This window comes from Hyaena hyaena, unplaced genomic scaffold (genome assembly GCF_003009895.1).
Source record: "Hyaena hyaena isolate Hyena2069 unplaced genomic scaffold, ASM300989v1 scaffold_694, whole genome shotgun sequence".
NCBI classification, from domain to species: domain Eukaryota; kingdom Metazoa; phylum Chordata; class Mammalia; order Carnivora; family Hyaenidae; genus Hyaena; species Hyaena hyaena.
The window spans coordinates 996,785-1,015,261 of record NW_024081327.1 but is presented as its reverse complement, the minus strand read 5'-3'; the positions used below and the strand labels follow the sequence as shown (position 1 = coordinate 1,015,261).

Sequence of the window (18,477 nt, the reverse complement as noted above, 5' to 3'; positions counted from 1 at the left end):
AAAATACCTGGGAATAGACAGAACCAAAGATATAGGATATCTGTAATATGAAAACTATAGAAAGGAAGGAAATTGAAGAAGACACAAAGAAATGGAAAAACCTTCCATGCTCCTGGGTCGGAAGAATAAATATTGTTAAAATATCATTAGTACCCAAAGCAATTTACACATCCAATGTAATCCCAATCAAAATTGCACTAGCATTCTTCTCAAACCTAGAACAAATTATCCTAAAATTTGTATGGAACCACAAAAGACCCCGAATAGCCAAAGTAATCTTGAAGAAGAAAACCAAAATGGGAGGCATCACCATCCCAGACTTTAGCCTCTACTACAAAGCTGTAATCATCAAGACAGTATGGTATTGGCACACAAACAGACACATAAACCAGTGGAATAGAATACAGAACTCAGAATTGGACCCACAAATGTATGGCCAACTAATCTTTGACAAAGCGGGAAAGGGTATCCAATGGGAAAAAGACAGCGTCTTTAACAGATGGTGCTGGAAGAACTGGACAGCAACATGCAGAAGAATGAAACTAGATCATTTTTTCACAGCACACACAAAAAATAAACTCAAAATGGATCAAGGACCTGAACATGAGACAGGAAATCATCAAAACCCTAGAGGTGAAAGTGGGAAACAACTTCCTTGACCTCAACCGCAGCAATTTCTTACTTGACACATCTCCAAAGGCAAGGGAATCAAGAGCAAAAATGAACTATTGGGACCTCATCAAGAGAAAAAGCTTCTGCACGGCAAAGGAAACAATACATAAAACTAATAGGCAACGGATGAAATGGGAAAAGATAGTTGCAAATGACATATCAGATAAAGGTCTAGTATCCAAGGGGCGCTTGGGTGGCTTAGTCGGTTAAGCGTCCGACTTTCGCTTAGGTCATGATCTCGCAGTTTGTGGGTTTGGGCCCCGCGACGGGCTCTGTGCTGACTGCCAGCTCAGAGCCTGGAGCCTGTTTCAGTCTGTGACTCCCTCTCTCTCTGACCCTCCCCTGTTCACGCTGTCTCTCTCTCTCTCTCTCTCCTAGAAATAAATAAAACATTTAAAAAAAAAAAGAAAAAAAAAAGGTCTAGTATCCAAAATCTATAAGGAACTCACCAACTTCCACGCCCAAAAAACAAATAATCCAGTGAAGAGATGGGCAGAAGACATGAACAGACACTTCTCTAAAAAGGACATCCAGATGGTCAACAGACATGTGAAATGATGCTCAGTGTCCCTCCTCATCAGGGAAATACAATTCAAAACCACACTGAGATACCACCTCACGCCGGTCAGATGTGGCTAAAATGAACAAATCAGGAGATTCTAGATGTTGGCAAGGATACGGAGAAATGGGTACCCTCCTGCACTGTTGGTGGGAATGTAAACTAGTGAAGCCCCTCTGGAAAAAAGTTTGGAGGTTCCTCAGAAAATTAACAATAGAACTCCCCTATGACCCAGCAATAGCACTGCGAGGAATTTGCCCAAGGGATATAGGACTGCTGATGCATAGGGGCACATGTACCCCAATGTTCATAGCAGCACTCTCAACAATAGCCAAAACATGGAAAGAGCCTAAGTGTCCATCAACTGATGAATGGATCAAGAAGATGTGGTTTATCTATACAAATGGAATACTACATGGGATTGAGAAAGAATGAAATCTGGTCATGTGTAGCAACATGGATGAAACTAGAGGGTGTTATGCAGAGTGAAATAAGTCTGGCAGAGAAGGACAGCTAGCCAATGATTTTTAAGTAGCACATTCAAAACACACCAACCAATATAAAACTTCTGCTTTCATCTACATAACACAGGCAAAAACAGAGTTTTTATTTTCCCACTCTAGGAAACATTGTATTTTTCTTTGTTGTGCTTTCCTTGGGTTGAATCTTATCATTTGATTGAAAGTCACAGTCAGATTTTCAGTCTCATGATTCCTGGCTGACTTGGTCCCAAAACTACCATAACCAAATTTTCTAGAAATGGTTCTCTTGTGTGTACATCTTTTACTTGAGACATACTTGGCTTGTTATTAATTAGTTGCTTTTTATGAGCATCTGAATAAGATAAATCTAGTCCAGAGATGGAGAAATAGATTTTACTGGGGATTTGCAGAAGTAAAACAAAATTCCTCATTCTTTTATCCATTTTCCAATGATTGCTCAGTGATTGTTTACTTTGCTAAGTGGATAAGTTACTGTTCTCATTCTGAAGATATTTACAAGCTAGTAAATAAAATGAGATATACGTAGGAATGCTTATAATACAAGTCAGAATGTGACATGTGCCAACAGAATGCCAATCAAGTGCTCTGGAAGGATATTTTCCATCAATGTGATCACAAAAAGCATCTCAAAAGAGAAAGTATCTAAGTGGGGCTTTGAAGGCTGAACAAATAAGGTAGAAAGGAGAAAAAAGCAAATTGTTTAGGAAATTAATGCTGAAAAGCACTGAGAATTAATGCTGGAAAGCATTTGAGATAAATTTTGGTAGGCAGTAAATGTCAGCCAAAAGGCCCTTGACTATATTTTGAAGGCAATGAAGTGTCACAGAAGGAAAAACTCTGAGTTGGGAAGTAACATAAACTAAGAGGGATATAGAAGATCACACATGGCAGTGTTTAGAAAACAAAGAATGGCAGAGGGGCTGAAGTCAGTGACACTAGTTTATAAGTCCAGAGAAATACCTGGGTCTAAGGGTAGAGCCCACCAGCATCTGGGCATGGCAAAAGTGTAGTCTTAGATATAATCAAAATGTCTTCACTTACTCATAAACAAATAATTGTGCCAGTAATGTGCCAACTTTTTCTACCCTCTGAAGATACAGTGCTGAACTGAGCAGAATTCCTGTCCCTTCTGGAACATTGCTTCTCATAGGGGACAGAGCACATGGGCAGTGGATGAACAAGCAAATGCACTGATACCCTGATGCCAGGTAGCAGTAAGTGCTGTAAAGGAGACCAGAGTGATGCTGCAGGCAGAGAATGACTGGAGATGGACAAGGTTGGGAATGGTGGTGGTATAAACAGAGTAATACAGAAAAAGCCTCTCAAAGGAAGTGACATTTGGGAAGAAACCTGGGTGGAATAATGTATGAGCCCTGTACATTTCAGGAGAAAGAGTATTCCAGACATGGAAATGGCAACAACAGTAGAATTTGTCTGGACTTGGTGGCAAGGAGCATCCTTGGCTCCCCATGTCTCTTTTTAGACCAGCAATCCCTGAGAACCACCGAAGAACTCCATGGCTCCAAGGAATGGTCAGAGAAAGCAGAGCTAGACCATGGTAATGTTAATGCATGGGGACAGGTTGAGTTGGAAGTCAGTAAGATAAACACACGGAAACCCTTCGCTCTTGGTAGCATCTCAGGACGTTCAGAAATGGATAAATGAGCTGGCCGAGTCAGCATATTAGATAGACTTGTGAGGATCCCATACACATTTGGACAGATCTAGCTTCTCAGTTCCTCCATTTCTAGATTTCTACAATAGAAGTAATGATTTATTCTTCTAAGATATTTGTTTTCTGTCTTCATTATGTTCTCTTATAATGTAAACTTTGTAAAGCTAGCTCTGACAGACAGACCCTCACCTCATAGATTTGGTTTTGAAAATTATAAAGAATAATTTAAGGAGAAATGCTAAAGGAAAACTTCTCAAGGTAATTCCTCAGTTAGCCTCTTTTACAAGTTAGAGTGAAACCTAAAATAAAGTAGCAACCTAGTAAATGGGAACACCACAGCTGACTCAAAATCATAAGGGTCACTGAGGTCCACCATGTTTTACATTTGGCTTTATAACTTACTCCTTAAAGTAACCATAATGAAATATTTAATTAGTTGTGGATAACCACAGAGGAAATTTAAGGACAAAGGACCTTTAAATAATCGGACAAATCTGGGACAAATTATCCAACTCTGCATGTGCTACCCTTCAAAAGATATACTTGGGAATTCCATGGTCAAGAACACTGAACATGTATCTCCACAAAACTGTACTTCTATAAGGATACTTTCATAGGTACTTAAAGGATGTTTGCCCTGAAAAATTAAAATTAAGAAAAATATGTGTGACCTCAGAAGGTATTCCCTTTGTGTAGAAAAACTGCCCAAGACTTAGAATTCAGAGAAAAAAGTGATTACAGATCTTATCAGTGTCATACCAGAGCATTTTCAAACAGGCCTACTCAAGGTTTATCAAATTCTCTGGAACATAGGTGTTTTTAAAAGATATTTAATATTAATTAGGCCCAGTCTTGTTAATTTGTAGAAGACTGGTAAGCTGTAAGTGATTTTCGTCCAGTAAAGATGCAAATGTTATCTGTAGACATGTAACCACAAAGGTGACGGCTTTATTGTCCCGTATCCAATGTGGCAAACTCATCTCAGCTGGCTATGTGATCGATCATAGCCTTCAAATGTTCTTATTTTAATGCTTATCTTTTTATTGTGGAAATCTCTGATGCTCTTGAAACCAGCTTTGCAATCTTCCTGGTACTCTCACTCGTGAGTTAAAGAACTTCTTGACAAATGCTGATTCACAAAAGCCACATTTTCACTTTTTGAGAAATATGCTATGACATTCTGAATTCAAGTTTCATGAGAGAGAACTAATATGTAGCCTTTACTTAAACATTTGTGGTCGGGCTTCAGATGTCTCACATTAAAATATGGGATCTCCCTGGCCATCTCCATTAACTAACTGCTTTAAATCCAGTAATGACTGTTCAAATGTATTATAAAACTCTGCACTATCACATCTGTGCATTTACTGATTTCCACAGTTGCATGGCTTTATTTAATTATTTTAATGTTTATTTATTTTTGAGAGAGCGAGAATGTGCATGAGCAGGGGAGGAGCAGAGAGAGAGGGACACAGAATCTGAAGCAGACTTCAGACTCTGAACGGTCAGCACAGAGCCTGATGTGGGGCTTGAACCCACAAACTGTGAGATTATGACTGAACCCATCAGGCACCCCCAGTTGCATGGCTTTCGTATCAAACTAATTTTTCTGCCTCAAATTAATAACTGATTATAAATATCTATTTGTTTAGTTCAAATTCTTTTCTTGCTCTCTTTGGTAACAAATTTTTTTTCTGGCAAATATACAATAGTAAATGGAAGAGTTAATCTTTTTTTCGGTGGATTACTCTGTGTCTCTGTTAGAGCTCTGTATTTTAAAAAGAGGATGTCAAAACCTACACTCTCAAAAAAAAAAAAAAAAGGAATCTATTCTCACTGCTCACTCTCTATAGGAGGAAACTTGACTCTACACTTCATGGGAATGTGAAAGGAGTGTTTTGCAAAGATTCATTTGAGGTTTAATTAATGTTACCAACTTCAAACTTATTAAGTAGTAATATCCTCTAATAAAGCAAAAATTGTTAAGAACACTTCAGAAGGGAGAACACTTCTTTTTAAAGTTCTGTCAAGAAGAACTAGACCATATAAGCAATTAACTACACCTGATACCTATACTTCTAAAGTACCAGGATTTTGGAGGGTCTGGGTGGCTGAGTCCCTTAAGCATCTACCTCTTGATTTGGGCTCAGGTCCTGATCTCATATTTGTGAGTTTGAGTTCTGCACAGGTTCTGCGCTGACAGTGTGGAGTCTGCTTGAGACTCTCTGTGTCCTTCTCTCTCTGGCCCTACCCTGCTCACTGTCTCTCTCTCAAAAATTAAATATACTTAAAAAAAATAAAAGCAAAGTACAAGGACTTTGAATGGCTATGGTTGTCATTTATGGAATTGGAGGAACTTAGTGCATGAGGAGGGCAGAACTGAAAGATAAGATTTTATAATACTTTATATCTCATGACTCTCTTTTTTATCAATTAAAATTTCCTAATTAATACCCAACTAGATGCCACCACGTGTCATAGAAATAATAATTAAAACCCCACCCATTCAAACGAATTTTAACTGAAAGAAAATGTACGTTTGGATTTTTCTTCACCAAAATTCTCCTGAGGCTTAATTTCTACATGTGTTCTTGCTTCTCACACCTTAATGATATAACCAAGTGATGTTTTTTTTCTCTAAACTGTGATCACTTCTTATTCATGATAGGAGCTATTTCTGTTATAAAGGAGAGGGGGCTATTTTTTTTTTTTTTAAAGAAACATATAGTAAAAACACACTGTGCTGAAATTACCTGGAGGGGAAGTGACAGTAAAAATAAAGTGCTAATTTGACCCAGAGATCAAAACTGCCAAGTTGGAGAAGCTCACATAACCATCTTGACTTTCCGCCTGAGTACACCCTACAAACACAGGAACAAAAAGGAAATGTTAGTTACTTACTCAAGAGCAATTACTTCAAGTCTTCTCTATAAAGAGGCAATTCGGCAATAATGGAAAACATATTTAATTAAAGAGATAAATCCATCAGGCTTTTCTCAGATAAGTCTTAGAACCAAATAATCCACGGGGCAACTGGATGGCTCTATAGCTTGAGCATCCAACTTCAGCTCAGGTCATGATCTCGTGGTCTGTGAGTTTGAGCCCCACAACGGTCTCTGTGCTGACAGCTCAGAGCCTGGAGCCTGCTTCAGATTCTGTCTCCCTCTCTCTCTTCCCCTCCCCTTCTTTCTTTCTCCCTCCCTCAAAAATAAATACACATTAAAAAAATAAAAAAAAAAAACAAATAATCCAAGATAAATAACAGTAACTGTAAGTTTACTATGCCAGACTCTGCTTTATATACCTCATTTTAAGTAAACTACTAACAACCCTATAAAATATGTTATCTAGGAAAGAGATCTTATGAAAGATGAAATTACTTGGTAGGGGAGTTATAGCCTTAAATCTGTTTTAGTGCTTTTTTCCTTAACCACTACTATATATTAACTATTATATCAACAAATGTCTGTCAAGAAAGAAAGTCTTATTATCTTACAGGTGGTCAGTTTCTAGGCACTGTCTCTTTTCTATTCAAGGGATCTGTAGTTTATGTGGTGGCAGAGTTACGCCAATAGAATAGGACCACAGAAATGCATCAAATCATGACTAATAAAGCCTATCCTGATTTAGCAACTTAGATCGTCTGGGCTATGGTTTCCATGAATAAAATGCAAGAAAAGAAAGAAAAGAAGAAAAAGAAAGAAAGAAAGAAAGAAAGAAAGAAAGAAAGAAAGAAAGAAAGAAAGAAAGAAAGAAAGAAAAGAAAGAAAAGAAAAGAAAGAAAAGAAGAAAAAGAAAGAAAGAAAGAAAGAAAGAAAGAAAGAAAGAAAGAAAGAAAGAAAGAAAGAAAGAAAGAAAGAAAGAAAGAAAGAAAGTTAGTTTATGTCTTCTGACAAGAGGCTATCCATTTATAAAGTGAAAGAAGGCAACTTAACTCAGGATCACATTCACAGTGCCATTAATTAGTCTTCTGACTCCACCACCCTCAAATTACTTTGCTAATTAACAGCTGCTAGAGTTCACTCTGGAAATGTCACTATGATTGATATGACGGACAATGAGTTAGGAGAGTGGTCTTAAAGTTTATAAATTGGTTTGAGATCTTTAAGGCTGAAAGGTATCATAAAAATATAATATGCTTCGTGTTACATTTTTCAATTCAATTGCTTAATCCTTTTTGTGAAAACATTGTCTTTCTTCATCAATTTTGCAGAGCTAACTAAAACCACTTTTTCAAAAACATCTTTTCCTTCATCTCTTCAGCATCCCAAAATAAATAAAATGCCCAGAAAAAATGGAAATAAATAAGCCAAGCCTCAAATAAATGATAGGCGCCCAAGATAAATGCAGTTTATACTCTTTAAAACCTATATGCATCAAAATTATGGTCAATAAACTCTTGCAAACAATGAACTGCAGAGTACAGATGTTCAACATGAAATCATTTGCTGCAGTTTTTCCTTTGACAAACGTCCTTATTGTTCCCATCTTTGGAGGAATACAAAGCAGCATTTAATCGAAATGTGTCCGTCGAGCACAGTGAGTCTGCCTCGTAGAACAGCCGCCAAACTGCCTAATGGTAAGTGTTTTAGCTCCAAATGGGTTTGCTTTTGTGTTAAATACCAGCTTGCCTCAGAGATCTCTACAAAGATTCCCATATATATCTATGATATTCTCAGATTTGAAGCATATGTGCCCAAAAGCTGAGGCAGTTGCTGCCAAGTACAGTACATTACTCCAGGGTTTATCATATCTCTGGAATGGTAATTGTGAAATATACAAATGCCATCGACAGGCTCCCTGATCAAGCTGGTATAAGCAATGTACTGGCTGAGGGAACTTGCGATGAGATGGGGTGATGGGCTTGAAGCAAGATTGAAATTCACTACGTGACTTACCAGAGAGTGTTACCTGAATATGTTTCTGCAGAGCATATGATTTCCAAAACCGCTTTCAGCCCCAATTCTACCCCACATCTATCCCTCTCACCCCGATAACACTAGCACACTGTTATATCGTTAATGTTGAGACTTTATTTTTTAAATATTAAGAACATATTTTTTCTACAAGTAGGATTCATAATTAAATATTAAAGGGTCTATAAGACCCTTTAATAATTATTTTTAAGTATATAATTATTTTTAAGTATATAATATTATATTTTTTATAAATAATTATTTTTAAGTATATAAATTCACTTTTTTGTTAATAAATTAGAACCATTTTATAGAGGAGGATCCAATGAAACAAAAAAACATAAAGTTAAATTACAGCGTAAAAGATTTAGCCTACACATACAGGTCTGGCTCTACTGTTATTATTTTGTGTTTCTCCAGGAAATACTTAGAATAAGTTAGGTAATCTATCCCAAATGGTTTTGGTTCCACTCTTTCTGAAGTTACAGAGAAGTATTTCATGATGGCTTCAAGAGATACTTTTACTTACATGAAAAAGTGTGTTTTGGTGATGTGAGCATTCTAAAAACACAAAATTTCACAAGATTTTTTCCCTTTCATTACATACGCAAAAATGTGTGTGTAGAAACAACCTCATCTCATTCTTCATACTTTCTCAGTGAATCTTCCAAGGCGGACAATGGTGACAATACTAATCCAGGTGAGTAAACCGGCTTGAGCATGACATTGTTAATTGAATAAAAGAGCAAACAATTTCATTCATTTCACATGGTCACAATATGATTCTAAGCTAGTCCTTGAGGATATCCATGGGATAACTGAATGAAAAATAGTGAAGGATTGGGGGGAGGGTGTCAAGAGTGGGGCAAAGCGAAGCATGGGGACTGAGTAAGGTATGGTATGCAGTAAGGTATGGAGGATGGGTAAAAGGGAGTATGAGTAAGGTGGTGGGCATAGGTAATATAGGAAGAATGGTAAGTTATGGAGTATGAGTAAAGTACAGAGTATAAGTAAACTACAAAGTATGAGTAAAGGTCTGAAATATGAGTAAGGTAAGGAATATAGGTAACTTAAAATATATGTACATTTAAATATGGTTATGACAACAAGTTGATGTTATATATATTTTACCATAATATTAAAAAGGAATATGGGCAAGGTACAAACTATGACTAAGGGTATGAAGTATGGGTAAGGCATGGAGTATGAATAAGGTACTGGATATGGGTAAGTTACAGAGTATGGGTAAGGTAATGCTATGGACTGAACATTTTTGTCCCTCCAAAATTTCTCCAAATGTAGAAACTCAATCACCAGTGTGTTGGTATTAGGAGGTGGGGCCTTTGGAGAGAGATTATCATTAGTGCCTTTATAAAAAAAAAAACAAAAAACAAAAAACAAAACAGTTCCAGAAAGCTCTCTTGCCCATCTTGTCATCTGAGGACACAGTGAGAAGATGGCCATCTAGAAATTAGGAAGTGGGCCTTCACCAGACACCAAATTTGCCAGCATCTTGATCTGGGACTTCCTGGCTCCAGAACTGTGAGAAATGAATTTCTTTGTTTATAAGCCACCCTGTCTACAGTGTTCTGTTACAGCAGCCTGAAAGGACAAAGATGGGTATGTAAGGTTTGGAGTGTGGGTAAGATATGGAATATGGGTAATATATGGAGTAGAGGATAAGAGTAGGTGAGCTTCAGTATCCAGGTGAGGGTAATTGATGTACACATTACTGGAACATGAAAAAAGCTGAAAATTGATATTTTTGACACTGTTGTCTTAAGATCAGAAGGTAAGTGAATTACCGTTATATCTTAAGAATTTCATACCAGAATGCCAGAAACAGCTTAAAACTACCTCATGGGGCACCTGGGTGGCTCAGTCAGTTAAGCATCCAACTTCAGCTCAGGTCATGATCTCGACATTTGTGAGTTCATGCATTGGGCTCTGTGCTAACAGCTCAGAGCCTGGAGCCTGCTTCAGACTGTGTCTCCCTCTCTCTCTGTCCCTCCTGCACTCATGCTCAGTCTCTCTCTCTCTCAAAAATAAACATTTTAAAAAATTAAAAAAAATTTTTTTTAATAAAATAAAATTGGACTGTACAAAGAAAAAGTGGACAGAATGCTCAGGAGAGTAACAAGAGTGAAAGTTTGAGAAAATTCCACAGCACAGGCTGAAAAGATTTAGTTTCTTAATAAGTAAGTAGATAAAGTAGGGAATTTTTAGGCCAAAATAGTTGAAAGCCAACTTGAAAAGATATAGCAGGCAAATTTATAGCTCTAATAAGAAAAGAACAGAATGAGACATGCCTGAAAACAATAAGAGTTTTGGAGCTATGGAATATCTAATCATGAAATGTCAATTGCCTCCTCAAGAAAATTTTCAGAAGGGACTAGTCCTATTTTCTGGAAGTGATGATGTGTAGCTTTGCAGGAAAACAAAATGTATAAGCTAAAACAAAAACAGTGATGTGAAAAACTCTGGGATTATAATTCATGAAAAATTATGCTGAATGATAATTCACTAGGTTGGCAATTTTATGATAATAATTTCATAGATTTCTTTTTTTAAAGACAAGTAAGAATGAAAGAGGAAGCAGGAGTCCCATACCAGGTGATAGTAAGAGGCCAAAAAATAAATGCAATTAGCAGGAGAGGCAAGATTTAGTATTTCAATGATGGACTTTCCCCCAGACATTTTAGTATTTCACTTTTTTTACAGAATCCATGTGAAACAGCTTAAGTTCATATCCAGGTTAAAGCAAGAAATAATGGTAAAGTCATGGCTTATTCTTGGAAAGCAGCAATTTTATAGACAGGATGATCTTTTGAACTGGTGAATGAGTCATTTACAAGTTTGTAAAAAGCATTAAAGACAACCCAAAATCAATATAAATGTGATAATCAATTCATGAGTTATATAAGGAATCTGATAAGCTGATTTTTTAAAGAGTTATCAGCCCTCTAATTTTGCTTCTAGTTGTGCCTGTGCTTTAGATGTCATATCTATGAAATCATTGTCAAAACCAATGTCAAGAAGATTTCCCCATGTATTTTCTTCTAGGAGTTTTACAGTTTCAGATCTTACTTTTAGGATTTTACTACATTTTGAGTAGCTTTTTCTGTGTGGTATAAAATAAAACCCCAACTTCACTCTTTTCCATGTGGATATCCAGTTCCCCAGCACTATTTATTGAAAAGTCTGTCCTTTCCCCATTGTGTATTCTTGCCACCCTTGTTGAATATCAGTTGTCCATTTATATGTGAATTTATTTCTAGGCTCTCCATTCTGTTCCATTGATCTATATGTCTATCTTTAGGCCAGAACCGTACTGTTGTAATTACAATAGTTTTGTAATATACTTTAAAACCACAAAGTGTGATCTTTCAGTTTTGTTCTTCTTTTTGAAGATGGCTTTGGCTATTTAAGATCTTTTGCAGTTCCATATCAATTTTATAATTGCTTCTGTAAGAAATGCTATTGGGATTTTGATAGTGATTGCACTGGATCTATAGATTGCTTTTGGTAGTACGGACATGTTAAGCAAAATTAGCAAGTAGGATTACATCAAACTAAAAAGCTTCTGCACAATAATCAACAGAGTAAAAAGGCAACCTATAGAATGAGAGAAAATATTAATAAGCTGTATGTCTCATAAGGTGTTAATATAAGAAACTCCTACATCTCCATAGCACAAACACTAATAACCTGAATTTTAAAAATAGCCTAAAGACTCAAATAGATATTTCTCTAATTAAGACCTACAAATGGCCAACAGGTACAGTATATGAAAAGATGTTCAACGTCAGTAATTGTCAGGTTAATACAGACCAAAACTATAATGAGATATAATCTTACACCTATTAGGATGGTCGCTATTAAAAAAAAAAAAAAAAGACAGCAAGTGAGGATGTAGAGAAACTAGAAGTCTTGTGCCTTGATGATGGGAATGCAAAATGGTGCAGCCAATATTGAAAACACTATGGAGGTTCCTCACAAAAATAAAAATAGAGCTACCACATGATCTAGCAAGCTGACTTCTGGGTATTTATCCAAAAGGATTGAAATCAATATCTCAAAGAGATATCCAAATCCCCATGGTCATCACACTGCCATTCATACTAGTCAAGATAAGGAAACAATCTAAATGTTCATCCACAGATGAATAGATTTTAAAAACGCAGTATATGCATACAATGGCAAACCTTTCAGCCTTAAAAAAAGAAATTTGAAAATATGTGACATGATAATCCTCAAGGACATGACGCTCAATGAAATAAGCCAGTCACAGAAGGATAATTCCATTCATATGAAGGATTCCATTTATATGAAGTATTTAAAATAATCAAACTCAGAGCAAAAGAATAGAATGGTGCATATTTTTATAAATTTTTCTATGCACAAACTCCAGGAGAAGTAAATGAAGCTAACAGTGGTACTAGGACTGAACAGGAAGGCAACAGAGGACAAAGAATAGTAGAGAGGGGAATATAAACTAAAGCTGCTCTGGGTCAGGTGCTTTGCATTTGCCACTGCATTTATGCTTCACAACATTGAGAGTGTTTCTGTTTCCCCATAGAAACCACATCATACCTATGACTTGCTCCCTGGTCCAGTCCCTGGTACTGTACCAGAACCATTTGTCCTAGGGGACACCCCTTTTTCTTACACCATATTGAGGATATGGGTATTACAAAAATGTTCCTTCATCATGCAGGGGAGAAGAGGAGGTGGTTCCTTAGGTATTTACTGCCAGTCAAATCTGCCTTTTTACAGATATAGCACTCTGGAATGGGGATAAAGGAGATCTCTCCCAAATTACCCAAGATATTGACTATTACTGACCTTATTATGAATTCTAACAGTTGCAAACATTTTCTTGCAGATATGGTACCAACAGGTCTCTGAATGTCACAGGTACCTACCTTTCAGCATTGAATCTGATGTCCCTTCTAGAGAAACAGAAATGGCCCAAGGCTCTGAGGGAGGCCCCAAGGACTCTATTCTCTGATTCTGGAATAGAATAATAATAGAATAAATAGATTTCTTGATAGACAAAACAAGGTAGGAGGAGGTGGATTTAGAAGAAAATTTGGGGAAGTTATCTAAAACAGAAAAAAAATTCAGACAGAATCTTTTATGAAACACATATTCAGCAGAGACAGGCAAAGGAAGGAAAATGATAAATATTTTCTTTCTCATATTAATATATCAAAATTAGCTTATCCAGAAAAGAGAATGGAGATTATCACAGGAGAAGTTGGGGCAGATCAGTGAAGAGGAGAAAGGAAAGCTAAGTTTACAAAAGAGGAGAGTGGCATTATGTGTTAAAGGTTCACAAGGAAGGTAGGACTGAGGAAAGAAAACAGGACCAAGCTGGCCAAGTGCCAGATTACTTCAAAAAAGACCGGTTTCCAACTGCGGACCCCAATCTCACAGCCCTCCTCCCTGTGCAGACAGGTCAGGGGTACATTTTTACAATAAAGAGTAGAAAGCTGATTTAGCTATCACATTTTGCTTCTTTCCCCTATGACATTAATAAATATTTTTTTAAAAACTAGGATCTACACTAAAATTAGAATTAAGCACAGCCGGGGGCGCCTGGGTGGCTTAGTCGGTTAAGCGTCCGACTTTCGCTTAGGTCATGATCTCGCGGTTCGTGGGTTCAAGCCCCGCGTCGGGCTCTGTGCTGACTGCCAGCTCGGAGCCTGGAGCCTGTTTCAGTCTGTGACTCCCTCTCTCTCTCTCTCTGACCCTCCCCTGCTCACGCTGTCTCTCTCTCTCCTAGAAATAAATAAAAAAACATTAAAAAAAAACTATTAAAAAAGAATTAAGCACAGCCGCCTTTGTTGATGATTTACTTAACCACATGTAAAAGAAATCCTTTAAAATAGCATAAAGCTATAATGCAGATGTGACAGCATAAATTCCTTCATTAGCATATAAAATGACTTCTTGGAGAAGGCTAGACTTTCAGAAGATATGAGAGACCTGCTTCAAGAATTTGTTTGGGAAGGAAAAGTATCAGGATTTGATTTTTACTCTTGATCACATTCTGCACACTCATAGAAAGTAGAAGGAAGCCAGGTGTGAGATGGAAGATGGCAAAAGGGCAAAAGTATTATTAGAGGTTCTCAGTGTGGCAAACACCACATGGGACACTGTCAATGTGTGACATGGTGGGGAAATCTAAAACATGTGCCAGATATGACATGCTCCCAACTCTAAGGAGAGGTTGTTCCCCATGAACCAATTACCTGCTTATCCAGAAAAACGAGCTGTGGTTGCACTCTAAGTTCCTTTCCCACTTCTCCATCTGAAGGCTGGACCAGGACCGAGAGAACATAGGGCCGAATATATATCAAATTCTCAGTTTTAAAACTGCTACTATTTCTGGCATGTTTAAACAAAAAGAGAATACATCCATAAGGTTACAGATATCATGGCAGTAACTATTTCTATAATGCATTATTACCAGTGAAAATATTTGCAATTGCTTTTGCTTCTAGAAACTTTGTAACACACTCTATAGGAAACACGACCATATAACCCAAAAACATTTATGTATTTATTGTTTATGCTTGCTTTTAGCATTGGTAAGAGGTGGACTGGGTGTGTGAGAGGTGTGGGAAGAAGCATAAGTTATGAGCTTAGATTTTATCACCATTCATTAAATATCAGTCCCAAGAATGCCTTATCAGACTAAGATATTTAGAAGGTACCAATATGTTCACTACACTGCTCATAAACCAGCTTTCCCCACAAAGGCTCTGATTTGTAGTGTTTTCCAGTTTTTATGGTATAAGTACTTCTACCATGGCTGATTCCATGGTACCGTGGTGATGTCATTGGAACAAATTGGAAGAGGTGCCTGACAGCAACAGCACAGTGTTACTTGGAAGAGCTCATTTAATCTTAACAACAACCCTTTCATATTTACATTCTCCACAGTATGCTTGCACTAAATAGGCTCAATAAGTGTGGAATTAATTGATTAATTTATTTTAATTGAATGAAGCCCTCAGGGAGAATAATAACTTAAAATTAATATATGCTGAGCACTTACTGTGTACCAGGTGCTATTCTAAGCTTTCCACATATAAAACTGTTGCATCTTCAAAATGACACAGTAATGTAGGTATTTCTACTTAAACATAAAGGGACTGAGGCCCAAAAAGGCTTAAATGCCTTGCCAAAGGTCTCACAAATGCTTAAGTGCATGATCAAGGTCTAAAGCAGTTAACCAATGAGCTATATTGGGTTTTTTTTTTTTTAACCTCTTTCAAGCACGTTAATTACTGATGTTACTTAGCAATAAAATGCAATAAATATAAAACAAAATGGTTATGTAATTCATGTTACCTCAAGACATTTTTTTTACCAAAGTTTTGGTGTTTTTGATGACCAAGATAGCTTCCTTAAAAGGACATTATACATTATTACCTGATTAAGCCTCTTGTATATTATGTATCATGGCCATGCAATAGATTTCCTGCATTGAATGGAGATATATAGACATCATATAGCACATGTATTACCCTAGCATAGAGCATCTATTGTTGACTTGTTCTCAAAACAGCCTAGATGAGGTCTTAATAAGGCTTGATTTAAAAAAAAAAAAAGTAGCCTACAATCAAATGCTTGTAAGTCAACTATTTTATTCCTTAACCCTTTTCCCCCCTCTTATCTAAGGAGAAAAAAAATATTTATTTAACATGGAAGGTGCATGTCAGGTAAAGATGACAATTAGTTCCCAAAAGAGGAAAGAGTAGAAGAGCAAACAGAATGGATCAGGAACCATGAAGTTTCTGTAGAAAGAACTTTTTCTCTCCCCTGAGAATCCTGAAAAATGAGGACAGAGTGGGAATATGTGGTCCTAAAAGTCCCCTTTGGTCATCTACCAGTTAAGGCCCTGATCTCTGTGCTAGAATCACTCACTGGGAATTCAACATATACCAGCCTAATCTCATTTATTAGTTTTCTTAGCCTGAGTGGGTAAGAATCCTTTTTTATTTTTTTTTAAGGGGAACAATTTAAATCGGATTTTAAGATCCTGCTATTAATTCTATCCTTCCATGGGGCCCAAGTTATTGGAAAATTCTAATGTTGTTTCAAGATCCTAACCCGTTTCTTAAATGCTTTCTCATGTGGGATAGGGTGCAGGCTACCAATGCAATTAAAGAAGCCAACAGACCCCACTGAAGATCCAGACATAGGTAGTGATATCTAGAAATGAAGAGATGGGAACCACTGGCCTGAGCACCCGCTGAAAGGCCCATCCCTGACACACTTTAAAGTTTATTGTGAGCAAACATCTCTTATTAAATGTAAACAGCATCTTACTGGAGGTCAGAGACTTGCTGCTACAGCATGTCCCAAGGTAATACCACTTTAAGCTCCACATAAACTCTTAAGCAGTTTCTATCCTAAAACCTGACCGTAGGTGGTACAGTTTTTTACGATATGTTATAATAGTGCAATAAATCTGTTAGCTTAAAATCGAATCTCCGTGGCCTTTTAGAGAAATCATCATTAAATGCAGGGTCCTGTTAATGATGCCATCGAAGTGAAATTGTTTAATCTGCTAAGGGGGTGAAAGGTCACCAAATGAATTTTTTATAATACATCAACTTGACACGCAATAGGGAAAACTGTAATAGATAAAAGCAAAGGAAAAGGGCACTGTCTTCTTCTGATAGGTCAATAGCAGCCAAGAGAGTCACTCATCCACTTTCCTTTCACGATGGGGCTCCTTTTGCATTTAATATGGACACCCAATTAATACCTCAGCACCACAGACAACCTCATTTTAGGTGACTTATAGCAATTTCTCCCCCTTCCCTGAAATGAAAGTGATCACAATACATCATAGCATTGTGCGAATTAACGTTAATTGATTCAAGTTACCAAGCAATGATGGGCCACTTATATAATCTAGGCGTTATTGGGTGCTAGAAGGGATGGAGGGAAGATTAGATTCCAGTGTCCGTTGCTGTGACGACGGGAGTCACCTGACGCCTTGTTAGACAGTTGTAAGGTTCTATTGCTGGCCCCAGTGGGGTCGTCAGTAAACTGGAGTGATGTCCAAACATCATTATACGCTGCTCCGATATTAAAGCAAAGGGATTAGCAACTTATTGCAAGCAACCTGGATTTGTCATGGTGCTGTCGTTATCCAATTTCCAACCGCTAATGTGACTGTAGCCTGCAGGCAGACGGACCTACAGCCAAACTTTAAAAAATGGGGGAGGAGAGTTCCCTCCAATCCTCTCCATTTTAACCGCTATTTAACAGCTTCCAGTACCCAGTCAGGTATATGAAAGAATTTTTTTTTTTCCTTTCAGTGCTTAAGTACCAGCTAAAAAATAAATAAAGATCAGGAGAATACAGACATTTCCCAGTTCCGAGATCACCACTTTTCACTCCAACTCTTGCTTTTCCATCTGCCAGATCCGAAATGCTTCCTCTGTAGAGGAGGGGATTATTTCTACTTGCATGGCAAACCTAGCAAACAAACCCTACTGAAAGCTGGCCCTGGGCAAGACCTGTGGGAGTGGGCTGGGGTAGGGGCGTTAGAGGTACTACCTCATTCCTTCTTCAGACTTCGCCTCCTCAAAGTTATTAAGTCAGGTTCCTATAAAAGCGCCCCATGGTCCCATTAAAAGCTTCAGATGTCCTGCATTTTCAATTATTCCTGTTTTAAATAGGTTAGACCGGGCAGAGCCTATAAGTACCAAGAGGGGGCTTGAATTCCAAAGAAGTTTGCTGCAAGATTTCATACTCTCTAAGAACAAAATAAGCTCTCTAGTCAACTTGGTTTAACAAGCATGTTAATGCTTCTACTATGTACAAACATTGTTCTAGGCACTGTGAGATATGCAAAGATAAATAAAACACCATGACCTCTGCCCCTCAGAGATATAGCCCCCCCATCCCACCCCCGCCCCAGCCATATAGTTTACAAGGCAAGAATGACTTTCCTGGCTATCTCTCAGATGACACACATACCATTTTACTTATATTTCAGAGTCCTTATGCTCCCCATTAAGATTAGCCAGATGCCTTTAGCTGCTGTCAAGTACTAGGGAGAGAAGAGGGAAGAAATGTCTTAGGATCTCAGAGGTTCCTTCTGGCACTATAACATAGTGGTTC

At 37.5% G+C, this 18,477-nt stretch overlaps 1 protein-coding gene across 1 annotated transcript in view; it reads right to left on the bottom strand.

The window, feature by feature from the left end:
* Positions 1 to 18,477, bottom strand: part of PKHD1 (PKHD1 ciliary IPT domain containing fibrocystin/polyductin) — a 488,222-nt gene that overhangs the window by 24,310 nt on the left and 445,435 nt on the right. Inside the window, 3 exon segments of the mRNA XM_039217466.1 lie at positions 6,163 to 6,270; positions 13,251 to 13,338; positions 14,583 to 14,718. Of these exon segments, the coding sequence (XP_039073397.1) occupies positions 6,163 to 6,270; positions 13,251 to 13,338; positions 14,583 to 14,718 (332 nt within the window).